The sequence below is a fragment of the Nerophis lumbriciformis genome, linkage group LG05, assembly GCF_033978685.3.
Source record: "Nerophis lumbriciformis linkage group LG05, RoL_Nlum_v2.1, whole genome shotgun sequence".
In the NCBI taxonomy this organism is placed as follows: Eukaryota; Metazoa; Chordata; class Actinopteri; order Syngnathiformes; family Syngnathidae; genus Nerophis; species Nerophis lumbriciformis.
In genome coordinates, this window is record NC_084552.2 from 36,551,295 (window position 1) to 36,577,946 (window position 26,652).

The 26,652-nt window shown below is 41.8% G+C and overlaps 3 protein-coding genes across 5 annotated transcripts; all 3 read right to left on the reverse strand.

The window, feature by feature from the left end:
- Nucleotides 1-108: 108 nt before the first annotated feature.
- Nucleotides 109-6,289, reverse strand: slc10a7 (solute carrier family 10 member 7). The gene is made up of 12 exons (XM_061960615.2): nucleotides 6,034-6,289; nucleotides 5,056-5,138; nucleotides 4,829-4,965; nucleotides 4,571-4,646; nucleotides 4,471-4,509; nucleotides 4,359-4,394; nucleotides 4,202-4,285; nucleotides 3,966-4,131; nucleotides 1,711-1,762; nucleotides 1,055-1,128; nucleotides 837-982; nucleotides 109-585 (listed from the first exon to the last, which is right to left on the reverse strand). The coding sequence occupies exons 1-12, from the start codon at nucleotides 6,131-6,133 to the stop codon at nucleotides 553-555; spliced, it is 1,026 nt and encodes a 341-aa protein (XP_061816599.1). The 5' UTR covers nucleotides 6,134-6,289; the 3' UTR covers nucleotides 109-552.
- Nucleotides 6,290-10,005: 3,716 nt separating this feature from the next.
- On the reverse strand, nucleotides 10,006-13,419 carry LOC133606546 (probable RNA-binding protein 46). 3 transcript variants are annotated; one of them, XM_061960610.2, is made up of 10 exons: nucleotides 12,917-13,419; nucleotides 12,257-12,442; nucleotides 11,861-12,038; nucleotides 11,638-11,794; nucleotides 11,445-11,568; nucleotides 11,284-11,378; nucleotides 11,067-11,205; nucleotides 10,743-10,939; nucleotides 10,523-10,625; nucleotides 10,006-10,452 (listed from the first exon to the last, which is right to left on the reverse strand). In XM_061960610.2, the coding sequence occupies exons 1-10, from the start codon at nucleotides 12,933-12,935 to the stop codon at nucleotides 10,373-10,375; spliced, it is 1,278 nt and encodes a 425-aa protein (XP_061816594.1). In that variant the 5' UTR covers nucleotides 12,936-13,419; the 3' UTR covers nucleotides 10,006-10,372. The 3 variants fall into 3 exon arrangements, with proteins under 3 accessions (XP_061816594.1, XP_061816592.1, XP_061816593.1); XM_061960608.2 differs by having other exon boundaries at nucleotides 11,043-11,205; XM_061960609.2 differs by having other exon boundaries at nucleotides 10,743-10,942; nucleotides 12,917-13,417.
- Nucleotides 13,420-14,054: 635 nt separating this feature from the next.
- Nucleotides 14,055-16,774, reverse strand: LOC133606547 (lecithin retinol acyltransferase-like). The gene is made up of 2 exons (XM_061960612.2): nucleotides 16,242-16,774; nucleotides 14,055-14,854 (listed from the first exon to the last, which is right to left on the reverse strand). The coding sequence occupies exons 1-2, from the start codon at nucleotides 16,764-16,766 to the stop codon at nucleotides 14,702-14,704; spliced, it is 678 nt and encodes a 225-aa protein (XP_061816596.2). The 5' UTR covers nucleotides 16,767-16,774; the 3' UTR covers nucleotides 14,055-14,701.
- Nucleotides 16,775-26,652: the final 9,878 nt, after the last annotated feature.

A 26,652-nucleotide genomic window follows, 5' to 3' on the forward strand; every position in this document is an offset into this window, starting at 1 on the left:
CAATAAAGTATAAATTAGAAATATATGCTGTGGTTTCCGTCTCTGGTGGAGCTTGTCTATTCCAAAAAATGACACACCTCAAGTGAAAGTCTGCCAAAGAGCAGTGCCTTGTTTTTGAACTTTTATTTCCTTTTCTGAAAGTACATGAGCATTTTAGACTGTAAACTCTGAATGAAAATACACTAAATATACTAAATATACAATCTCTTTGGCTTAGGTGTTTTTTCATAGCTGATTTAGGAGTCTGCCTTCATCAATTGGATGAAACAGTCTGAGATTATCATCATAAAAATATCACTTATTATATTAAATAGAACATACTCTAGCATTATCAAAGCTACAAGTGTAACAGTGGAAGTTGAAAAGGTAGAAAAGCCATAGAAAATAAAAAAATAGAAGGATGGTCCCAATAACGTCCTTTACAAAAAGAAAACATGTACCTTTGCTCCTTTTCAGTATAGAAGAGTAAATGCCGTGTTTGCCCAATTTGCAAAGGGTGGCTGAGGTCGCTGTTGATAGGCTGTCTTAAGGCAAGTGATCGCCTGCTCTTCATCAGACGGGCTGAAGGCTTGCCGTCTTCATAATCTGGAAGCACACAAGGAGACACAGTGGTGTGTATGATGTGTGTGTGTGAGACCGTGACACTAAACAATGAAGACAGTATATATATAGGATCACAGCTGATTATATGCAGTTGAAACATAGATTGTTTTACTTCCAAATGATTTCCCTTCTTTAGACTGGGTTATTTACTAAATCTGTGTTGAATGTAGCTGTGTCGCAACAATACCCTACACTGCAGGAGAGAAACATCCAGCAGGATGTGGTGTGCTCACCTTCTGGCGACTGATCATCCAGTTGCGAATGGTCGGCACTAACAGAGATCCGAGCAAGATCTGAGCCGGGTGGTAGATGAGCAGGGGAACTGAGATGAGCGACAGGTGTTCGTAGCCCACAAACACGATCTTCAACATGGGAATACCTTCATGCCACCGCAGAGGGGTCAATCAATTATTACATCACACCCGTGGACAGAGCATATGTGTGCACGTACCCAGTGTTAGCGACTTGTGCGTGGAGCAGAACACGATGGCGACCGTGTCGGCGGGGCTGAAACCTGAGTCTGACCTGTGGACAATGCAAGCATTGTTAGCGCTGTTATTACTTCTTGGGCTGTATCTCAATTAGTGCACTTTCGTACTTATACTTTGAGCATGCTAAAATGCAGTGCACTGTCAGGACCCAGATGCTGCACTCTACACATTAAAAATGGTGAGTGTGCAGTGATGGACACTCAATGGTGGCCATCTTGGTGACATAGTGGAAAGGAAGGGACTACTAGATAACAGTAATCTCCGCCTCAAAAACAAATACAACTTTAATTGTTGTTTAATGGAGACAAAGCTACTATACATTTTACGGGGTGATTCTACATATATTATGAGGCGATCCAAATGTTGGCAATAATGCTAAGAACGTCAAGTGGTTGCAATTCACCATAAGAAAGGAGAGAAGAAGAAGGAAAATATTGTGATTGTTAATTCCTCTGAGTGTACAATGACAGTAATGGATATGGGACAGCACTACACCTGCACTCAGGGACTAATAAGTGTACACCGTATTCTTATTTAAGTGTACTGACGGAAGAATTCCATTTGAGAGACAGCACTGAGAGAGAAATGAGAGCAAAAGAGAAATGAGAACACTCACCTGCTGGAGTATCCAAAAGTGAGGAGCATAAAAGTGAGCTGGATGGAGAAAACTTCAAAGACAGACACGTTCTACTTTAATACAAATTGAGCAAACAGCAGAACCAAGCTAAGTTAGCCTGCACTGGACTTTCTCAGAGTGTTTAAAGCAAGGGTGTCCAAACTCTTTCCACTGAGGGCCGCACACTGAAAAATGTAAGCATTTTTATTTTCAAAATCAGATGAATATTAAATAAACGTAAATAAAACTCTGCTTACAGTGGAGCAAATGGGAGCTCCACTATTCTACCCAAAAAATCTTATAAACATTCAAAAAGCACCAACAATAATCAATTTACATTTCACGATGAAAATATTAACCAAGTATTAGTGATATTGTTATTATAAGCGCTAACACAGACACAATATTTATAGCGGCGCAGTAATCATTCCGTGTGTCCCTATGTTTACATCATCGAGTGGTCTGCTGTTTCCTCGCTTCCCTGCTCCCTGTAAGTTTATTGTAGATCATAAATCATGCCTCTCACCTGGACATGAGACATCTGAGTAGGTAATTTGACAAGTTGGGACACTTTGACAACCAATTTAGGACCTGGAACTGGCGAGAACGACACAAAAAGCGCTTGTTTCCCCCCACACCCAGCCACGTTTCTTCGCGAGAATTATTAGACATTCTTCATCTAAATGAGAATATATGAACATTCTAGCAGTCAGCATCCTAATGACAGCTGACGTTGCACAGTAAATGATGTTTTATTTTGTTTGTTGGGTCTCATAAAGTGTGCAGTGAGCAGAAATCAATGATGAAAAAAAAGCAAACGTGATGCGTTTTTTAAATGAATGTGGTGCGTATGCTTAAAATGATCAAAATACATCAATATTATATGCTATTATAATTTAGACCCAGACATGGCAAGAAAGACATGAAAAGACGCTTGGTCTGCACTTGGTTCCACCCCCCTTTTTTCTTTGTGAAGATTATAAGTCATTCTTCATCTCAATGTGAATATATGAACATCTTAGCAGTCGACATCCCAATGATAGCAGACATTGTACAGCAAGTGATGTTTTATTATGTTTGTTGACTCTCATAAAGTCTGCAGTCAGGAGTAATCAGTGATGTTGTGAAGGAAAAGCAAACGTCGTAATTTGTTTTTTAAATTAATGTGTCGCCGAATGCCTGCAATGACCAAAATACGTAAATATTACATGGTATTATAAATGTACCTATTATTGCATGACATATATACTTACAATTTGTGGATAAAACCTTAATGGAGGTGTTTGGATGTTTTAGAGCGTTTTTTAGGCAGAATAGAGTAACTCCCATTGGCTCCATTGTAAGCAGACATTTAATCGCAATTATTTACTATTTAGAATGCATTAAAAAAGAAAAACGTGTGTTCTTCCCTTACATAAAGATTGTGAATGATAGGCAAAATTTTAGCAAAGTGTAGTTCCACTTTAAATAGAAAAATAATACATAGCAACATTGCTTTTGGTTTCTATAATATTTTTTGAGCAATGACAGTATAAAAAAAGTCATCAGAGTAAAAGTCTTGGGGATTCAAAAGGCCTCCACTCATAAAAGTGTTAAAAATAAGTCATCCATCCATCCATCCATTTTCTACCGCTTGTCCCGCTCGGGGTCGCGGGAGTTGGTGGAGCCTATCTCAGCTGCACATGGGTGGAAGGCGGGGTACACCCTGGACAAGTCGCCACCTCATTGCAGGGCCAACACAGATAGACAACATTCACACTCACATTCACACACTAGGGCCAATTTAGTGTTGCCAATCAACCTATCCCCAGGTGCATGTTTTTGGAGGTGGGAGGAAGCCGGAGTACCCGGAGGGAACCCACGCAGTCACGGGGAGAACATGCAAACTCCACACAGAAAGATCCCGAGCCCGGGATTGAACTTAGGACTACTCAGGACCTTCGTATTATATAATATTTTTACTTTCAACGCTTAAATATCTAGATCAACTTCAGATTCATCCAATGATCCTAGGTTTTTATTATTAAAAACTTAAAGGAAAAAACTGCCTGCATTGCAGCTTTGCGTTATTAGTGTCAATATTGTTAATTGTTCTTGTTAGATTACATCTGTTTGCTCAGTTAATTTTACATGTTAATGTTTTTTTATAATATTAGTTTTAAGAGTGTTGCGGGCAATTAAAAAAAATTAGCTGCTGGCCGCAAAAGGCCCCCTGCCCATACTTTGGACACCCCTGGTTTAAGCTGTGGACTCACTGATGAGGGCGACCATCAACAAGCTGGTGGGGTCCAGCTCCATGTTGGGGTTACTGAAGGTCTCGCAGAAGGTGCTGTAGATGATCATGAGCAGGATGGCGCTGCTGACGGCACCAAAGGGTGGCTTCCTGCGCTCCAGACACTCCCTGAGGAAACGGCGGCACCCCTGAGAAGGGAACACAATGAGAGGTGCTGTCGGGCCTAAGAGCTTCTGATGCCTGCTGACAAAAGAGTACCTGACCCATGATGAGCGGCACTACCACCGTCATAAATAGTTGAGAGAAGATGGAGGAGAAGGGGACAGAGGACGAGGAGCCCAACTGGAAGAGGAGGAGGCATCAGAACACAAACATTTGATTGTCACGTTGTAGCCCGCCATTAGGAGACACTTACAAAGAGCAGCAGCAGTGCTGGCGTTACCACGATGCCCTGCACGATACAAAGAATGAATTAGAGTACACAACACATTCGTACTGCTGGACTGCACGCGCCACTAGAACATTACCAGGAAGCTTCCAAATGCTGAGTTGAAGATGGCAGCAGCCTGGCAACACACAGCCAATCAGTCATCGTGGCAACAACACACTGCACCGAGTGCCTCTTACCTCGTTGCCACCAACAGCTTTAGTTAGAATGACCGCTGAGGAGACCGGAGGCGGCATGCAGCTCAGCGTCTGTAACCTAGGCAACAACAACAGGAAATAAATAATGTTTGATGCCTTTACTGACGACTAGGAGATTCCAGTTTTAACATCACACACACACCTCCTTTAATAGCAATGAATGAGACTTTTGTGATGAACTTTATGCAAAGTCAACAGTACTTGAATAAAGGATGCATTCACATACACACCCACTCCTACCCTCTGAGCAGCCATTGGTTGATGGCGGTCAGCGCGAGCACTCTGACCAGTAACCACACCGCCAGCGGGAAGAAGACGAGCGTGAATGACTGAACGAACAGGTGAAGGCGCACGTGAAGCAGAGCACTGGTCAACTCCTGCATGCACACACACACACACACACACACACACACACACACGCACACAATAAATAAAACCCCTGTAAATCATTACCATCACTGTCTCACCTCAGTCTTCAGCGAGAGGCCGCTGTTGAAGAAGATAAGCGACACTGCGACATATGAGATGGTTATCTCTGGCTTCAGTGGTCCTGGCACACACACACACACACACACACACACACACACACACACACACACACACACACACACACACACACACACACACACACACACACACACACACACACAGACAGAGGGAGAGAGAGAAAGTAAGCAATATAAAACAGTAGCAGCAGGTCGTCTTGGTGGGATGGACTGATGTGCCTGAAAGCAACACACAACTCCAGTTCTTATCACCCCACTGATAAACATGTTCATTTGGCAATTTAGATTTGAGATAAGTCCCTTTCAATAGTTTTGTGGTCAAAAATGATGGTTCCGGTTGAAGTGCCAAACCGAAAAAGGTGTGTGAGGACATAGAGAATGCAACGTGTCACTACTACAAACACTTACTTGGTGAGCCTTTTGAATGGCGAAACCTCCCTCAGAAAACATTTACGTCACATTTTTATACATGATCTTAAACTGTATATAAATTATTATTATATCAGTTTAATCCATCAGATTCCAACTCTACTTCGGCATATATTATGCAAAAATACTGTTGTGTCAGTACGAGATAGTGACAGTACGTTAACGGTTAACAACTTTTTTTTAAAGCTTGCTTTGTAGAACGTGCCATTAAAGAAACACAAGCGATGTAAAAATCTCAAACCGATTCTTTCCGTAAGTGTTTATTTTTTGTTCGGCGGTGTCATATCTTTACTAAGTAAGTACACTAGCTGTGATTCTACATTACTATTAAAGTATAGGGTCAAACCTCAGCCTAGTCTGGCATAAGGGGAAATACCCACGCCTGCCAACACTACACACAGCTACTTGTTTGTTCTTTTGGCGTCTATTTAAGAATGTAAATAGATATAATTAATAGCAATATTGTAAAAAAAATAATAAAAAAAAGTCAGCCTTTCAGCTTAATCTCACCTCCTTTGACACCAAAGCTGGGCTGTATTTTAGCCGACAATATGACCACCGCTATTCCAATGATGAACCATTCCTTCCGTACGGTGGCCAGCAGACCCATGTCTCATCACCGGCCTCTTCAGGATAACCTGGCCGGGCCCTGACACACTGATCGGCCAATGGTTCCTCTCTCTTCTTGGGCTTCTCTTTCCACAGCAAGTCCGGCTTCGAAGAGCTCCACAAAGCGGAGCTTCTTCCGGACACAAGCTCAAATATACCGTAAAGATTGCAGTAAACGCGCAGGAGCATTTTGAATTACCGTACAGTATATAATAAATACAATTTCCGTACGTATGCACTTTGAAAATACATTTGCCATCTATCCATCCATCCATTTTCCTACCGCTTATTCCCTTCGGGGTAGCGGGGGGCGCTTGATTTGGTAAAAGATAACTAGGTTTTAGGACAAAAAACAATTAACATTTATTTTTTTTAAATATATATATATATATTTTAATGTATTTTCTCATGATGTCAGATATGTTAATAAAGTGCAACAACAATTATTTGCTGATGGTAAATAAATAATATACTAATAAATAAAGTTACAAAATAAAGTCAAATTGACTGATTAATAGCTGTCAAGCTAATTTTTTTTGATTGATTGATTGAAACTTTTATTAGTAGATTGCACAGTTCAGTACATATTCCGTACAATTGACCACTAAATGGTAACACCCGAATACGTTTTTTCAACTTGTTTAAGTCGGGGTCCATATTAAGTCATGTTAATGTCAGTAGTCCTATTTTAGGGCCCCCTGCCCCCACTATCATTTTCCTAAACCCCTCAATAATGATTATTGAGGGGTGAAAGATTATTAATCTTTCACATGTCATGTGTACCTCGACTCGCCAGGTAAGCAGGTATCACCTTGATATTAAAGTATCAGTTCTTGGCCCCTGGGCTTAGACCAGATAAGCAGGTATCACCTTGATATTAAAGTATCAGTTCTTTTGACAACCCTACCAAGTGGTGATTTAGGTTTTCTCTATGGAAAATGTCAACTAACGTGTGCCGAAAATGCATTGTGTTCTTTTAGTTGCCTTCGGGTTGGGGAGGAGACCCTTCCCCAAGTGGAGGAGTTCAAGTACCTCGGAGTCTTGTTCACGAGTGAGGGAAGAGTGGATCGTGAGATCGACAGGCAGATCGACGCGGCGTCTTCAGTAATGCGGGCGCTGTATCGATCCGTTGTGGTGAAGAAGGAGCTGAGCCGGAAGGCAAAGCTCTCAATTTACCGGTCGATCTACGTTACCATCCTCACCTATGGTCATGAGCTTTGGGTCATGGCCGAAAGGACAAGATCACGGGTACAAGCGGCCGAAATGAGTTTCCTCCGCCGGGTGGCGGGGCTCTCCCTTAGAGATAGGGTGAGAAGCTCTGTCATCCGGGAGGAGCTCAAAGTAAAGCCGCTGCTCCTCCACATCGAGAGGAGCCAGACGAGGTGGTTCGGGCATCTGGTCAGGATGCCACCCGAGCGCCTCCCTAGGGAGGTGTTTAGGGCACGTCCGATTGGTAGGAGGCCACGGGGAAGACCCAGGACACGTTGGGAAGACTATCTCTCCCGGCTGGCCTGGGAACACCTCAGGATCCCCCGGGAGGAGCTGGACCAAGTGGCTGGGGAGAGGGAAGTCTGGGCTTCTCTGCTTAGGCTGCTGCCCCCGCGACCCGACCTCGGATAAATGGAAGAAGATGGATGGATGGATGGATAGTTGCCTTCGCTAAAACACACAGAGACAAAATAATACTACTACTACTACTACTTACATTTGGTGGATATATGCGGCACTACAACTACTTACACTTGGTGGGTTTGATGTAGCGGCTGTGAAGGAACCTCAATGATCTCTGGCCTTGATGAAAGCATACTCCTTGTGGCTGAAGAGTAGCATCCTCGGAAAGCAGGAGTGACACAATGCAGGACGTTTTAGCAGGCGGGGAGCACTTGGCATCAATACTCTCTCAGATAAATCATGCATCGTTTTTGCTCGAGTAAGGTTGCATTTCATGATTTAACTTTGCGTCTACAGTCATGTTTGTTGCCTTTTTGTTGCACGCGCCGTTTACGAGTCGCATGTTTTTCACCGTCTTTGTCAAAATATAACTGTAGATGTCAACTTTGTGTATGTGCTGAAAGCTTCATTTATTATTGCTGTCGTTGGTAAAAGCTTAAAGTTAAATTGATTGTCACATACACACTAGGTGTGGTGAGATTATCCTCTGCATTTGACCCATCACCCTCGCCCCCTGGGAGGTGAGGGAAGCAGTGAGCAGCAGCGGTGGCCACGCCCAGGAATCATTTATGGTGATTTAACTCTTTTCGGTTTTGCTCACATTTGCTTTCTTTTATTCAGACTCGTCGAGTTGGTGCTTTACAAAACACTCGTAGCAAAGATGCGTTTCAATAACTCCGAAACAAGATCAAATGCGAATAGTATCAAGATTATACTTAAATGTGAAATACCAAACGTTAAAAGTTTATTAAACAAACCTTTAACGAAGTGATCGCTGCAAACTCGTGCAGTCTTCAACACTGCCTGCCGCCCTTGTACTGGAATGCTTACTGGGGATGTCCGATAATGGCTTTTTGCCGATATCCGATATTCCGATATTGTCCAACTCTTTAATTACCGATACCGATATCAACCGATACCGATATATACAGTCGTGGAATCAACACATTATTATGCCTATGTTGGATAACCAGGTATGGTGAACATAAGGTCCTTTTTAAAAATAATAATAAAATAAAATAAGATAAATAAATTAAAAACATTTTCTTGAATAAAAAAGAACGTAAAACAATATGAAAACAGTTACATAGAAACTAGTAATTAATGAAAATGAGTAAAATTAACTGTTAAAGGTTAGTACTATTAGTGGACCAGCAGCACGCACAATCATGTGTGCTTACGGACTGTATCCCTTGCAGACTGTATTGATATATAATGATATATAATGTAGGAACCAGAATATTAATAACAGAAAGAAACAACCCTTTTGTGTCAATGAGTGTGAATGAGTGTAAATGGGGAAAATAGTTTTTTTGGGTTGGTGCACTAATTGTAAGTGTATCTTGTGTTTTTTATGTTGATTTAATTAAAAAAAATAAAAAAATAAAAAAATAAATAAAACGATACCGATCATTTCTGATATTACATTTTAAAGCATTTATCGGCCGATAATATCGGCCTGCCATCTGACATCCCTGTAACAAAACATACTTTATATATTTTTAAATGGTCTATATTTTTCACAGTTGCTATGTTGAATAAAAAATGCTCGTTAGTCCAAGGAATCTGTTTGGCAAAAACATTCCAAGAGAAGCAACAATTTGCAGTCATGTTGTTGTTATGATAGGATATACATTCAATGATAGCCAATATTAGTAGTTAAAACTTTGGCAAATAGGTATCATTACACACAAAGCTAATGTGTGTGCGTTACGTACAAGCATAGTTATGTCATAAAGCGCTAAAGGCCATTAGAGGGCAGATACATATTAAAAAACTGTCTCTTACAGTAACTTATTGATTCATAAGATTAATAGTAGATGTCCCTCCTCTAACCTAACTGTGCTGCCACCTGTGCCTCTGCTGTTTTGACAAGTTGCATGTTTAAATTTTGATAATTTTATTTGCCTGTACTATAGTTTATTTTATGTGTACATAGTGTTTTTAACACAAGTTTTAAAGCAATGCGTATCTTACTGCTTTTTTAATTGGATTGCTTTGTTTCCTGTAAAATCTCTTTACCGACTTGGGTATAGACAATATCAAGATCTGTTCAGCAACAACAGATGAAAAACTGCCTGTTGGCTAATTCTGGTACATTTACAGTGATTCATTAACTAAGTACATTTGGGAACGATTGTTTTTGATTTGCAGTGGCAATGTGTGGCCCCCTGTTGGCCAAAAACAACAAAAACAAACTAACAGTTTGAAAATTTTATTTTATATTTCATAGAACTCAAAAAAACCATTTGACATGTATTAAACAATTTTTAAACTTTTTATCACATGCATTACAACATGTGTATTTATGGCATGCGTGTGCACATGTCTGTGCGTGTGTTTGGTCCAGGGAAATGTGCTCTTCTTTTGACAAAAACAACAACATTGAGGAACATTCACATTCTGGGGAACAAGATCCACCTTCTACGTACCCTGAGAAATTTTGGGATAAAACTTTCCATGTGAGTAAACAAGCGCATATATCACCATCGGCAGAAGGACCCGCAGGGGTTCAAGTAGGGACTCTCTCGTGCAGAGAACATCACGGGGGCATGTGAAAATGAGGAGGCTATGCCAAGAAAGGAAGTAATGGTGGAGGTGTTGTGAGTAGAGGTTTTACTTGTGACAAACTAGTCATGAAGGGCGCATCTGGAAGGGCAATGAATTCATCAATGCTGACAGCCAAAACACAAAATAATGTGTTGAGTGTGTGTTTTACCAAGGTTCCACAGTGTGTTCCATGCAGCTAGCTCTTTAGCGTCATCCACCAGCACACACAACTTGTCTGGTATGAAGGTACTTTTTGACAGCGGCATCACCACCTGCATACACACATTTTATTTAAAGGAAGAAAGTTGATAAGAGGAAGAATCCCAATTTGAACATTGAAAGTGATCTGCCAAGACCACCAGATCCTCTTTCAAGCATAATTTCCACACCTTGTAGACAAGCAGCAGACTCCCATCTTGACCCAGCGTGGAGTAGAGCTGGTAATCTGGCATGGGCCAGAGGTTCACGCAGCAGTACAGGTCCAGCAGGCTGACAGCTGACCTGATCTGACACAGCTGCAGCTGCTTCAGGCTGGTGCGGGTGAGCTGCGTGCCGGGAAAGAGTGGCAACACTTTCCTGTCGGCCTCTGCTAAGCGCACACAAGACGAGGCGCAAACATGGGCCCACCGACTCAAGTAAAGTGAAGAAATAGTCTAAACACTGATCGGGATGGAGGGGCAGGTTCTTGCCTTTTAGAAGGGAGCTGTCATTACCTCCTAGGTGCGGGACAACTGCGTGTTTGGCTCCTCCTCCTTCCCTCATCTTACTTCCCAGGTTGCCCTTACCGCCATACTTCTTCTCAGGCTTGCCCAGTGTCACTTCCTCTGTAGTGCTTGGCGAGAATTTATGTACCTGCAGACAGAGGACTCTACACTTTCAGGAATTCCAAAATCCCTGTCCAAGCTTCTTGTGTTGAAAAAGTTCACTTACGTGTGTAACTCCAGTGTACTGCCTGTCTACTTCCTCGCGGCGTTTGTATCGCTTGGCCCAGTTTACCCAGTGGGTGTGTCCCCACAACTGTGCCCCTGTGGCAAGTCACAGTCACAAGATTAACAAGTGTTCCCAATAAAGTGGTAATGACATTTCCTTACCACTGATAAACTTCTTGCGGGCCACCGCCGCTGCCTTATGCGTCTCATACTCCACGAAGGCAAAACCTCCATTTTTGCTGTTGTCTGCAGGGTATACGATGACGTCCAGCACGCCGTCTGTCACCTGAGGGTTCAATGGGAGGGGGGCCTGAAGAGGAAGACGCAGGCCATCCAAGCAGAAACAAATACCTACCTTGCGCAACTCGTCTAAGATCTCGTCTTTGTTCTTATCTTTGGGAATGCATCCAACAAAGAGGCGACAGTTATTCAGACAGATGCACACTCCAATCAACTTCTTCGGACGCACTTCGTAATTGTTCAGCATCTGGATCGCTTTAAGGGCTTCCTCTCTGGAACACACTCATGGTTGTCATCGTCATGATTGCATCCCAACCGTGCTCAGCACACAACGTTACCTTTCGGTGTACTTAACAAAGGCGTAGCCGCGGTTTTCTCCGTTGAAGTCCATCATCAGCCTCAGCTCGTAGATGGATCCAGCCGTCTCAAACAGAGGGACCAGCTCATCTTCATACATGTTTCTTGGAATGCTCCCCACAAACACCTCAGAGTCTCGCGGCGCCGGGCCCTCCCAGTCTGCACATAAAAAATATAATCATTTAGAAACAACTAGGAGACATTTGTTTTTGATTTAAAGGAAGTGCATTTGTTTTAAAGATGGGATGCGCTTTTTATTGTAAACGTATAAAAGTAGCTAATATCGTCTTGGACATATTAAAATGATCCATTGTTGAGTAAAAATCAGGATAAACAAATAAAATCACAATACTGGGGGAAAATTATGGGACAATTACCTGGCGGCGGCCCGCCATACTTTCTCTGTCCATTTTCCTGCACGATGTCATATCCTGTCTTGTTCATGAGCTCCAGCAAGGCTGTATGTCTGGACAGCAACTTAAAGGAATCCTCAGCATCATCAAGCAGCGGGATGACGTTCTCTGAGGATGCCGCCATTTCTCCTGATGTCTCGTGGTCGCAGTCTAGACATCATCCCAAAAACAATGTATGATTGTTATTATATTTTCACTTTAGAGTGTAAGCTCATTTGACTTATAAAAACACAAAACAATTTCCATTGACAGGCACACAATCATTCTACACAAGGTTAACGTTCTTTTGTGGACATTTCTATTGGGTACCTTCCTGGAATAGTGGAATAGTTTTAGTGGCAAACTCAATGACTCATCTATATCTGATTAGTTTCACTTGTTACTATTTTTTTAACACAGAACACCATTGTTTGATAAACAAATAGAAATGTACAGCAGAAATGTTGTAATAACGCTGGCCCTCATATGTTTTTCGTCCAGCGATCAAAATAGGAAATTACAAGATATCAAAAGTAGCAGGGGAAGTCGTTATGAAATTCGCTAACGTTAGCCATCATGCTAACGGCTCTCTTTCACTTCCTGGTTTGAACACGATCATTATTAAGGCTAACACTTCACACTTACCACTCCTGTCTTCAGCCATTTAACTCTTGGACTATTCTATATAGTTACTCACATAAATTAATTATTAGTTACTCACATAAATTAAATATCAATCAAGAACAGTTGGTTAATAATTGCATGTCACCTCTCCAGAGGCGGAAGTAAAATGGCTAATTGTTGTTCTCGACCAATCAACTCACCGAGACTTTGATTGACATTACGCCAGGCCCCTCCCAGTCAATGATCTGCTTCCATGGGGGACAAATGGACCATACAAAGCAATACCAAGTAACACATAATGATAACAACATGAATACACAAACAAGATGATAGAATATTTGGATTTACACTGTATGAAATTTTTTTTTTAAGGAATTTTACCTTTGCAACCTCATTATACTATTGGCTAAGTTTTATATTCATAAATGTTTTTTGTGCCTTTAAAAAATAATTAGAACTCTACTTTAAAACACTTTCTACCTCTAACAACCAAAAAGCTGTGAAAACAATGATGCTGTGTTTCAAATTTGGATTATTAACGGAACTTGCTCGCTGTACATATCCTACGAAGTCAGACCTACACTGTTACAATGTCCATTTCTCAGATGATATAATTGTTGATGACTGAAGTGCTGATATCAACCAAACCAAACCTAACTCCCGCCCCCCCTCCACATCCCAGCCCCCGTATTGTAAATAATGTAAATAATTCAATGTATATCCTCTGATGATTAACTTGTGTGATGACTGTATTATGCTGATAGTATATATTTATACCATGAATTGATTAACGTGGACACCGACTTAAACAAGTTGAAAAACGTATTGGGGTGTTACCATTTAGTGGTCAATTGTACGGAATATGTACTGTACTGTGCAATCTACTATTAAAAGTCTCAATCAATCAATCAAAAGCCTATTACTTTACATTTTGTTACATATATATATTTAGCATTTTAATTTAGTTACTTTATTGAGTCTACAACCCCCATGGCGTTGTTTTGTACTGTTTGTTCCTGTACTTGTTTTGATTATTAATATTTATTGATTGTATGTAGTAAATGATGCAGATTATAAATAAAGGTTTACATTAATGATGCAGATTATGAATAAAGGTTTATAAAATAAAATAAAAACAAAAAACAAAAAAACAAGATGATAGAAGAGCATCCAATGGTTTAATGAATTCAAACATGTATGCTTTTCAGTTCAATGAAAAATCCAGTGCCTTGATGTTATCATTAACATTGATGTAATAAACACGAGCCAATTCAACTCAATTAATATGTGAAATTTTGTCATTTAAAAGTAGCTTAAAAACAAGCAGATATTTTTTTATGTCAACATCTTCCATCCACATGGGAGGGGACAGCACTGTGGTCGCCATTGCGACAGCTTTCTGACATCTTTCTGAGGTCAGGAGAAGGTTATTATTGGTCACATCTCTCTCATGCTGAAATTAGCTTATTTTAAAGATTTAACACACTTTGTCTCCTCCTGGGTTGAACCTACGACCACGCAACCCCCGTAAGACTAAAAGTCAAAATCGAACAGGAAGTGCTGTGGAAAAATTCACGGCATTTGTTCCTAGTGTCGCCCAGCAGCATCACCGCCCTCAGGACACACTAACAATAGCAAGGTGACGGTGTTGTGAGCATGCATGCACTCACATCGGAAGGCCACATGGCTGTTTGGCTACAAGTCATGACCATACATGAGTTATGTGTGCTAAATCTGCCATATGCAGGCATGAGGTGACTTCCTGTAGAGCAGATCATGTTTGAGTCTGCTGCTTCCTAGGACTTTCTAGCTTGCCATCCAAAGTGTGAAGGGGATGAAGATGGCAGGCAGGGTAGTGCTGGACGACACGCCCAAACACGCCAGGTAGAGGAGGCCCAGCAGTGCAGCCAGAACCACGTTCCTCTGGTCTCGGATCAGCGACTTCAACCACTGGCAGAACTGCACATAGAAGAAGAGCAAGATTACCGTGGACCGACTTAAAGGGGAACATTATCACCAGACCTATGTAAGCGTCAATATATACCTTGATGTTGCAGAAAAAAGACCATATATTTTTTTTAACCAATTTCCAAACTCTAAATGGGTGAATTTTGGCGGATTAAACGCCTTTCTATTATTCGCTCTCGGAGCGATGACGTCACAACGTGACGTCACATCGGGAAGCAATCCGCCATTTTCTCAAACACATTACAAACACCGAGTCAAATCAGCTCTGTTATTTTCCGTTTTTTCGACTGTTTTCCGTACCTTGGAGACATCATGCCTCGTCGGTGTGTTGTCGGAGGGTGTAACAACACGAACAGGGACGGATTCAAGTTGCACCAGTGGCCCAAAGATGCGAAAGTGGCAAGAAATTGGACGTTTGTTCCGCACACTTTACAGACGAAAGCTATGCTACGACAGAGATGGCATAGAAGAATATCGACCCTAGCTTCCCTGGCCTGCTGACATCAACTCCAAAACTGGACAGATCAGCTTTCAGGAAAAGAGAGCGGATGAGGGTATGTCTACAGAATATATTAATTGATGAAAACTGGGCTGTCTGCACTCTCAAAGTGCATGTTGTTGCCAAATGTATTTCATATGCTGTAAACCTAATTAATATGTGTTAGTTTCCTTTAATGCCAAACACATACCAACACATCGCCAGAAGGCGATCGCCGAATTCGTCCTCGCTTTCTCCCGTGTCGCTGGCTGTCGTGTCGTTTTTGTCGGTTTCGCTTGCATACGGTTCAAACCGATATGGCTCAATAGCTTCAGTTTCTTCTTCAATTTCGTTTTCGCTACCTGCCTCCACACTACAACCATCCGTTTCAATACATGCGTAATCTGTTGAATCGCTTAAGCCGCTGAAATCCGAGTCTGAATCCGAGCTAATGTCGCTATAGCTTGCTGTTCTATCCGCCATGTTTGTTTGTATTGGCATCACTGTGTGACGTCACAGGAAAATGGACGGGTGTATATAACGATGGTTAAAATCAGGCACTTTGAAGCTTTTTTTAGGGATATTGCGTGATGGGTAAAATTTTGAAAAAAACTTAAAAATAAAAAAGCCACTGGGAACTGATTTTTAATGGTTTTAACCCTTCTGAAATTGTGATAATGTTCCCCTTTAAATAAGTTGAAAAACTGATTCGGGTGTTTCCATGTAGTGGTCAATTGTACGGAATATGTACTGTACTGTGCAATCTACTAATACAAGTCTCAATCAATCAATCAATCAATCAATCAATCAATCAATCAATCAAACCACTTTCTAGTTGGCAGTTACCAACAACGACCAGCAGAGGGGGCCAGCATTTTGGGTTCGGTTCCGTTGGCTCACCTGCTCAGTCTGCAGGCTGCTCCCTTCGCCGTAGCGGCACCACGTGACGAAATGCTCGCAATTGTTCCACAACAGGCTGTACGGGGTGCTGCCCAGCAAGCGCTCCGCCCGCCGCGCCGCTTCCTCGCCGGGCAGCGCGGGCCGGCTCACGGCCGCGTCCATTGCGTTGAGCAGGACGCGCGCGCCGTACGCGAAGTCCTCCACGGAGTCCACGCGGACGCTCGCGCGCTTGGCGAGCACACCCAGGAGCAGGCGCGCGTTGGTCACCTTGCGGCGGAGGAGGCGCGCGTCCGACGTGACGGCGGGGAGTATGTCCGGGATGAGGTGCGCCACACGGTCGTCGCCCAGGTAGATGCCGAAGTGCGTGAAGAGCGTGCGCGGGACCTCCAGCAGGTCGCCGCGCCGTAGCACGGCGGCTCGAGAGGGATGCGCGTGCGCGACGTGACGTGCACACGGAGAAGAAGACAAGAAGGAGACGAAGAAGTAGAAGAACTTCTCCAGAAAGAAGGTGAGCGTGTCCAACATGACGACCCGCGCTACTCCAGTCCTACACGCACACTGGAGAGCAAAATTTTGGGGGGTGGGGGGGATTTGGGGGGGCTCAGGCGTCCTGACGTCACGGCAGCCCACAAGGAAGGATGAAAAAAGTTCTTTTTGGGCTGAGCTGATCATGTGATCATTTTAGTATGTTGGCTGGATCCACTTTTTACTGTACTAGCGCATGTTAATATGTGTATATGTTACTTATACAGTATGTTATATGTTGGACACATGTGTACTAGTGCATGTTAATATGTGTATATGTTACTTATACAGCATGTTATATGTTGGACACATGTGTACTATAGTGCATGTTAATATGTGTATATGTTACAGTATGTTATATGTTGGACACATGTGTACTAGTGCATGTTAATATGTGTATATGTTACTCATACAGTATGTTATATGTTGGACACATGTGTACTAGCACATGTTAAAATGTGTATATGTTACTTATACACTATATATGTTGGACACATGTGTACTAGCGCATGGTAATACGTGTATATGTCATACTTGCCAACCTTGAGACCTCCGATTTCGGGAGGTGGGGGGTGGGGGGCGTGGTCGGGGGTGGGGCGGGGTCGTGGTTGGGGGCGTGGCTAAGAGGGGAGGAGTATATTTACAGCTAGAATTCACCAAGTCAAGTATTTCATATATATATATATATATATATATATATATATATATATATATATATATATATATATATATATATATATATATATATATAAGAAATACTTGACTCTCAGTGAATTCTAGCTATGTATATATATATATATATATATATATATATATATATATATATATATATATATATATGTATGTATATATATATATATATATATATATATATATATATATATATCTATATATATATATATATATATATCTATATATATATATATATAACGAATAAATACTTGAATTTCAGTGTTCATTTATTTACACATACACACACATAACACTCATCTACTCATTGTTGAGTTAAGGGTTGAATTGTCCATCCTTGTTCTATTCTCTGTCACTATTTTTCTAACCATGCTGAACACCCTCTCTGATGATGCATTGCTGTGTGGCACGCACAAAAGTGCTTTCATCAAATGCACTAGAGTCTGGAATCTTCCATCTCTCCCTAGCATGGCCCAAAATCGGTCAATCTTTGCTTCCTGAGGAAGATCTTCACTGCCAAGCACTTGGTAGTCCACTACTTCTTCCCGGAGGCTATTCAGGTCCAATCGCAGCTGCGGCTTGGAACTTACAAGCGTATTTCTTCATCTTACTCATCGTTGGCGTCGCCACGGCTGTATCTTCCTCGTTCTTCTGCTTCGTCTCCTTGTTGTGTGCGCAGTTGTGCACTGCACTCTCTAAAAGCCGTATATGTTATTGTCACATATGCATGTACAGTAGATGGCAGTATTGTCCTGTTTAAGAGTGTCACAACATTGCTGTTTACAGCAGACGAACTGCTTTACGGTAGACGAAAACGTGACTGCTGTTGTTGTGTGTTGTTACCGCGCTGGGAGGACGTTAATGAAACTGCCTCACAATAAACCCACATAAGAAACCAAGAACTCGCCCTCGATCATTCTACAGTTATAACGTGATTGGGCAGGCACGCTGTTTATATTGTGGGAAGGCGGACGTGAAAACAGGCTCACTCAGGTCTGCATGGAGCTGGAGGGGGCGTGGCCTCCAGCCCCGCCTGAATTTCGTGAGATCTTCGGGAGAAAATTTGTCCCGGGAGGTTTTTGGGAGAGGCGCTGAATTTCGGGAGTCTACCGGAAAATCCGGGAGGGTTGGCAAGTAGGGTATATGTTACTTATACAGTATGTTATATGTTGGACACATGTGTACTAGCGCATGTTAATATGTGTATATGTTACTTATACAGTATGTTATATGTTGGACACATGTGTACTAGTGCATAGTAATATGTGTATATGTTACTTATACACTTTGTTATATGTTGGACACATGTGTACTAGCACATGTTAATATGTGTATATGTTACTTATAAGGCTGCAGCTAACGATTATTTTTCTATTGATTAATCTATGTATTATTTTTTTCGATTAATCGGTTAATCTATAGATTATTTTTTCGATTAATCTATAGATTATTTTTCCTTTTACCGATTATTTTTTTTATTTAAAATGAAGATGAAAAAATAAATGTAGGCCAGTTTTTTCAAAAGGCATGGCTTTTATTTACAAAAAAAAAAGTATGGCCACTCAGTCAACATTGACAACAACATGACAAAATATTCTGTAACAATGTAAACATTTAACAACATTAAAAGTAGCTTATTTGCTTTTAATGTGCAAATATAAAAGTAAACATCCAGTGCAAATCTTAATATTCTGCAATAGTATAAGCATTTCAAAAGTAAAAGTATTGCTTATTTTGCTTTAAAATGTGCAAAAATAAAGATAAACATCCAATTCAAAAAAGTGCAAAACGGAAATATTCTGTAACAACAGTGTAAACATTTCAACAAAAGTAAAAGTATTGCTTATTTGCTAAAATGTGCAAAAATAAAGATAAACATCCAATACAAAAAAGTGCAAAACGAAATATTCTGTAACAACAGTGTAAACATTTCAACAAAAGTAAAACTTTTGCTTATTTTGCTTAATAACACAACAATGATAGTATGATTAAAGTGAAAGTTAATTGTTCGTTTGTACATAGTATACGTAATTGTTAATGTTGTAAAAGGTATTTGCACAACTAATTAACGTTAGCGTTAAAGAGGAGCGCGTCTTTGTAAACACTGAACAGGCACGCCAAACGCTCCTCTCAGAGCGAAACGATGCTTTAGTTTATGAATTTACAACGCAGATACAAATGACACATTCATGTTTTTGTGTAATGATGACAACTTATACTCACGCGGACGATTGACTAGTTGATGGTGATGGCAAGAACGCTGCCGTTGTGCTGCTATGATAGGCCATTTCCGCTCGACACAGTGTGCATACAACAACATTATTAGCAGAGGTGGGTAGAGTAGCCAGAAATTGTACTCAAGTAAGAGTACTGTTACTTTAGAGATTTATTACTCAAGTAAAAGTAAGGAGTAGTCACCCAAATATTTACTTGAGTAAAAGTAAAAAGTATGTTGTGAAAAAACTACTCAAGTACTGAGTAACATACACACACATATCATATATATATATATATATATATATATATATATATATATATATATATATATATATATATATATATATATATATATATATATGTGTGTATATATATATACACACACACACACACACACACACACACACACATATATATATATATATATATATACATACATTGATATATACAGTATATAATTTATATTTATTTATTTTGCCGTTTTTGTTTACATGTTAAAGGTGTTTTAATAATTATACATGCATGTTTAACATATAGATTCCTTTCTTTCATGAAGACAAGAATATAAGTTGGTGTATTACCTGATTCTGATGACTTGCATTGATTGTAATCAGGAAGCAGTGCTGGTAACGTCCACGTTTTCAAATGGAGGAGAAAAAAAGTTCCTCCTTTCTGTCTAATACCACATGAAAGTGGTTGTTATTTGGCATCTTATTTGTCCACCTTCCATATTCGTTTTTATACCCTTTACAAGAAATACATTGGCGGCAAACTCCGTAGCTTGCTAGCTTGTTTGCGCTGGCTTTCGGAGACTCTTATTTTGAAAGCGCAGGCGCGATGGAGCGGGACTTTTATTGTGAAGACAGGAACTGTGCAGTCAGTCTTTACGGTTGAAATAAAAAAAGGGTCTTTTTTCCTTCACACTTTTGATTGATTGATTGGAACTTTTATTAGTAGATTGCACAGTACAGTACATATTCCGTACAATTGACCACTAAATGGTAACACCCGAAGTTAGCTCGGAGCCAGTCAGGTCATGTGACCCCTGGCTCTGTTTGATTGGTCCAACGTCACCAGTGACTGCATCTGATTGGTGGAACGAAGTGAAACGTCACCAGTAAGGCAGGCACTTTGAAGGTCTGTCTGACAGACCAAAACAAACAAAGCGTGCATTAACAGATCGATAAAAATTAGTAGCGAGTAGCGAGCTGAATGTAGATAAAAGTAGCGGAGTAAAAGTAGCGTTTCTTCTTAGGCCGTTTATTGAAATACTCCCACACTTTTGACGACTTTTGGCGTGCTTTTTTCCCCTCGCTCGCACTGCTCGCATCGTCTGCTTTGCGCTCCGCCATGACGGTAGTGTGACATAAATATGCGATGCGTCGACGAACAAAAACGTCCTCGACGTATTTACGTAACCGATGACGTCGACTACGTCGACGCGTCGTTTCAGCCCTAGTTACTTATACACTATGTTATATTTTGGACACACATGTGCCTGTGCTTTGTTTCTCATTGTCATTCTCATTGACATCCCACTGGGTTGAGTTTTTCCTTGCCCTTATGTGGGATCTGAACCGAGGATGTCGTTGTGGCTTGTGCAGCCCTTTGAGACACTTGTGATTTAGGGCTATATAAATAAACATTGATTGATTGATTGATTGATTGATAGCATGTCGGTCTCAACCAGGAGATCAAGGGTTCGAATCTCATTTGAAATATATAAATATGTGTGGAGTTTGCAAGTTTGTTGTGTGGGTTTACTCCAACTTCCTTCCACATTGAAAAATAATATTATGTTAATTATAAAGTTTTAATCATCCAAAGGTGTGAATGTGTGAACTGGTGTTTGTTTATGTGTCCTGATTGGCTCTCATCCAAAGTCGGCTTCAACAAGATGAATGTAAAGTATATATAATTCATTTACTGTCTATGTATGTATTTGCAACATACTCCTCTTCGTTTCGTTGTGTTGTTAGCTTACAAGCTAGTTAGCACCTTTATGTGTGACAACACACACGCAGAGGGGGAGGGGCCACATGGGCCACGTAAACAAAGAGATCTTTGTTTACTTCTGTACCATTTCTGCAGCACACACACGCACAGTCCACAAATGCCCATGCACCGCTCCCCCAGGTGTGTGTGTGGCGGTGTGAGTGAGAGGCTCCATAATGCCGGCCAGATGTGTGAATGCTATCTTGCTAGGCTAGCAGCCGTGCCCTTTCACAATAAAGTGACTTCACATGAAGCTGAAACACCAACATCAGAGAGGTTAAAGGTCGTAAAATGACACCTTTTACTTCCTCCCTGTAAGTCAGGACCCGTTTAATAACAATCTGCTTGTCCACACCAGGCAGCAGTTGCTATGGCCACCCTCTGCTTTCAATTAAGTCACATTCCTGATGGAAAGGTCAAAGGTTAGATAAAATACTTCCCTTTGGGCTCCTCATCCTTTTTTTTTTATAAACAAAAAGAGAGAAAGTGCGTGCGCGTGTGCAGGTTGCAGGGATTTGAGGTCAGGAAGTCCTCATGAATTTTTAAGTCCAGCAACATCTGAGAAGGCTTTTCCCTGCATGAGGTCCACACACACACAAACACATGCAGGCTTTGACTGACACTCACTGTGTGTGCGTGTGTGTGTGTGTGTGTGTGTGTGTGTGTGTGTGTGTGTGTGTGTGTGTGTGTGTGTGTGTGTGTGTGTGTGTGTGTGCACCTCACCTGGGGGTCACAGCGCAGTGACACCACCCTTCCCCCATCAAGAGAATTATTCAAATGAGAGAGCATTAATGCTTTTACAGTGTATCTACACAGTCACACACACACACACACACAGACACATCACCATGGCAACAGGCTGACAACATCATGCCAAGTGGTAATGTGTCAGACAGCTCCTTTAATAAGGTAATAGCTATCACGTGCCCAGCACCCCGCTAACTAGCACACACTTACAGAACTTTGGCGGCGCTGCGAGGTTGCGTGCGGCAGTTAAACACATTTGGGACTAATTAGGCCACCAGAAAGCTGCTCTTTGTCTGAGTCGAGCAGTCAGAGAGAGTTTTGAGGAATGGAAAAGAACATTCGCCGCCTCCAGCCGAGTCATGGCACGCTGACTCATGCCGGCGGTTTGCCCGCTAACTGCGAGGGCGTGGCTTGAACAGACGCCATTTTGTGCCATGCAAGCGTTCTCACTGCGTGACGGAATATGGGTCAGGTATACTCCTCAACTACAGAAGAAGTAACGTGTTTCTTCAGGTAAGGGAAGAGTCATGCTATGGAAGGACTCCTACTGGCAGGACAAGCTAATAGGAAAGACTCGGTTTGTGATCGTCTCATGGTCACAGTGGCTCTGACCTAACCATCACAGATGATGCCAACCATGCACCTTCCTGCAGGACATTATCAGAAGTCTGTTCAGTCACAGGCTGCTTCTCCCCAGGAGCATAGACTCAAAACTCCTTTGTTCCCCGTGCCATCAAACTGTATAACTCCTAACAAGGAGGGGGAAGGGGGGAGGCTGGAGATGGAAAAAAAGATGAAGATGGGGACATTATGCATTAACATGAGTTTTTATCACACTTTTTTTTTTTAAATCATACTTTATCATTCCGTTATGTGTATTACCTGCATACTCTGTGTGTCATGCTGCTAATCACACTGCGTGTATTCTGCATATGGCGTTGCTGCATTTTAATATAATCAGAGGGCACCCGCCCAGGGGATTAATAAAGCTCTGCCTAATCCGGGGGTCAGCAACCAGTGGCTCCAGTGCCTCCCTGGAGTATTTAAAAAAAAAGCATACACATTTTTGTTTTAATATGGTTTCTTTAGAAGGAAAAACATGACCCAAACCTTCCTACCCGTTAGATATCCCACTGTTTATATAAACCATGCTTTACTGATGAGAGGATTTGGCGAGCACAGTTTTGTCCTAATTTCAGCTGTCTTTGAACTCGCCGTAGTTTGATTACAAGTACAACTTTCTACGACACTGCCACAGAAAGACGTGTTTTATGCCACTCCTTCTTTGTCTCATTGTGTCCACCAAACTTTTTATGCTGTGCACAAATGCACAAAGGTGAGTTTTGTTGATGTTATTGACTTATGTGGAGTGCTATTCAGGCATATTTGATCACTGCATGATTGCAAGCTTATCGATGCTAACGTACTATCTAGACTAGCTGTATGTACATATTGCATCATTATGCCATGTTTGTAAGTATATTTGAGCTCATGAATTTCCTTTACTTATGTCTTTTGTGTATCTAATTTATATTTGCATGTCTCATGACACATTTTGTAATATAAGTGGCATGTCCGATAGTTGTTTGTGTGCCATGTTGTTCCAGACCACAGCAAACGTTACCCAACTTGCAAATATTGTAATAAATCCCTTAGAAGAAGAAGCCTGCCGTTTCCTTTATCTTGGACACACACATTTATACATTTGGCCATTCTATGCCAGGAGTTATCGGTGTGGCGAAGTTGGTAGATTGGCCGTGCCAGCAATCGGAGTGTTGCTGGTTACTGGGGTTCAATCCCCACCTTCTACCATCCTAGTCATGTCCGTTGTGTCCTTGGGCAAGACACTTCACCCCTTGCTCCTGATGACTGCTGGTTAGCGCCTTGCATGGCAGCTCCCGCCATCAGTGTGTGAATGGGTGAATGTGGAAATACTGTCAAAGCGCTTTGAGTACCTTAAAGGTAGAAAAGTGCTATACAAGTATAACCCATTTATCATTTACCCTCTGAGAAGCCTCTGTTTTACTAATGTTTTCCAATGTTGTAAAAACTTGTAGATTACTGTCAACAAAGATTTGTGTCAGCCTGTGACACACATAGTCATTTTGATAGTAGACTAATAGAGACACTTACATCATGTGTTGCCTTCATTATGACACTTATACAAGGCTTTTATTTGTTGGAGGCTCCAGACAGATTTTTATTTTTGGTCCAATATGGCTCTTTCAACATTTTGGGTTGCTGACCCCTGGCCTAATCCAACCTAATGTACATGTACGTTACATGACACCCTGCCACCCCTGTACCTTTGTACTACTGTATTTTTTTAGGTCTAGCACAGGAACAGCAAAGTCAAAGCTTCAAAGTTGTAGGTGGTTGCTGTACCACTTATATCCTGTAGATGTAGCTATAGTGTTTGTTTCCATCCATCCATCCATTTTGTACTGGGTGTCCCTCTCAGGTACCTGGGGGCCTAGAGCTATCCCGGCTGCTCTCGGGCGGCAGGCGGCGTAAACTCTGGACAAGTCGTCAACTCATCGCATAGAGAGACAACCATTCACACTCACCATCACACACTATAGGGCCAATTTCGTGTTGCCAATCATCAGAAAGAAAGAGGCATTTTCACTTTTCTACTTTTGCTAATGCCCACAACTTAACTGACGTGGTTACAAAACAACGTATAACATACACAACATGTGTAAAAGGTATCCTTGAATTAAGATGTTACAATTTGGGGAAAAAAACTAATTCATTAAAATAACTATTAATTAAATTGGAGTAATACGAAGGTCCTGAGTAGTCCTGAGTTCAATCCCGGGCTCGGGATCTTTCTGTGTGGAGTTTGCATGTTCTCCCTGTGACTGCGTGGGTTCCCTCCAGGTTCTCCTGCTTCCTCCCACCTCCAAAGACATGCACCTGGGGATAGGTTGATTGGCAACACTAAATTGGCCCTAGTGTGTGAATGTGAGTGAGAATGTTGTCTGTCTGTCTGTGTTGGCCTTGCGATGAGGTGGCGACTTGTCCAGGGTGTACCCCGCCTTCCACCCGAATGCAGCTGAGATAGGCTCCAGCACCCCCCGCAACCCCAAAAGGGACAAGCGGTAGAAAATGGATGGATGGCTGGATGAGCTAATATAACGGTCGGGGGAACATTGGTGAGTGTGTGTGTGTTGCATCCATGCCGGTCCCAATAAGGGTAATCTTTCTGGAGAAAACTTCCAAGAGGCCTTCTTAGGTGGATCGCCTCCCTGGCATCCTGCACAGTCGTTAGCAGTTAGGTGAAAGGTCAACATCTCATTTGTTGCGTCGTAGGTGTTGATGGGCGTAAATGGAAAATGGGTTATACTTGTATAGCGTTTTTCTACATTAAAGGTAGAAAAACGCGCTTTGACATTATTTCCACATTCACCCATTCACACACACATTCACACACTAATGGTGGGAGCAAGGGTGAAGTGTCTTGCTCAAGGCCACAATGGACGTGACTCGGTTGGTAGAAGCTTGGTATTGAACCAGGAACCCTCAGGTTGCTGGTACGGCCACTCTCCTAAAAGCACCGCGCCATCCCCAAGTAAAGTAATTTATGTGTACTGCACACACGCACAGACACACATTTAAATATAGAAAATGGAAGACAGACTATGTGCAAAGCCAAGAGTCAGGGCGCTGTTGACACAGCCTCCTGTCACCAGCACGCCTGTACCCCGCTGCATGCAGACAGTGGCAGAAAGGCAGCAGCGAGGGCACACACACACACATCTGTCAGCGTTTACTGATGCTGCAGTCTGCGGTCATCTTGATCTCAGGAAACCAGCTTCCCTGAAGAACGAAAATATCCAGAAGATCCTCACTAGGGGCAAAAGGTCATCCACAAGGCAAAATTGATGTCCAGTCCAGCGATCTTGACCACTTCTTGTATGGCTGCAACACAAGCGAGCGGGTTGACATCGCCCGTGTTGTTGACCATCAAAACTACCAGTACAGGCCTATTTAACTGGCATTCCGGGGTACAAATCCAGCCAGGACTGACACCATACTGACCCTTCGGTTCCAATTCAAAACTTGGGAGACTAACATTTTTGAGCAAATTCCTAAAAACACTAGAGGGCTCCTGTTGTACTGAGGAACTTGGACCACTGTAAACACATTAACAGATCCTTGCATTGACATTTTAACCATGCTAGAAAACATAGAGAACACTGAGGTCCAAACTTGTTATACCTCAAGGCACCAC

Coding starts and splice junctions, on each gene's coding strand:
- slc10a7 (XM_061960615.2), bottom strand. CDS start 6,133: ATGGGTCTGCTGGCCACCGTACGGAAGGAATGGTTCATCATTGGAATA. Junction 5,139..6,033: donor CAGCTTTGGTGTCAAAGGAG/GTGAGATTAAGC, acceptor TGTGTGTGCCAG/GACCACTGAAGCCAGAGATA. Junction 1,129..1,710: donor ACTTTTGGATACTCCAGCAG/GTGAGTGTTCTC, acceptor CATTGTCCACAG/GTCAGACTCAGGTTTCAGCC.
- LOC133606546 (XM_061960608.2), bottom strand. Junction 11,206..11,283: donor AGTACACTGGAGTTACACAC/GTAAGTGAACTT, acceptor CTCTGTCTGCAG/GTACATAAATTCTCGCCAAG. Junction 10,453..10,522: donor GAACACACTGTGGAACCTTG/GTAAAACACACA, acceptor TTGCCCTTCCAG/ATGCGCCCTTCATGACTAGT.
- LOC133606547 (XM_061960612.2), bottom strand. CDS start 16,766: ATGTTGGACACGCTCACCTTCTTTCTGGAGAAGTTCTTCTACTTCTTC. Junction 14,855..16,241: donor GCAGCCTGCAGACTGAGCAG/GTGAGCCAACGG, acceptor TTCTATGTGCAG/TTCTGCCAGTGGTTGAAGTC.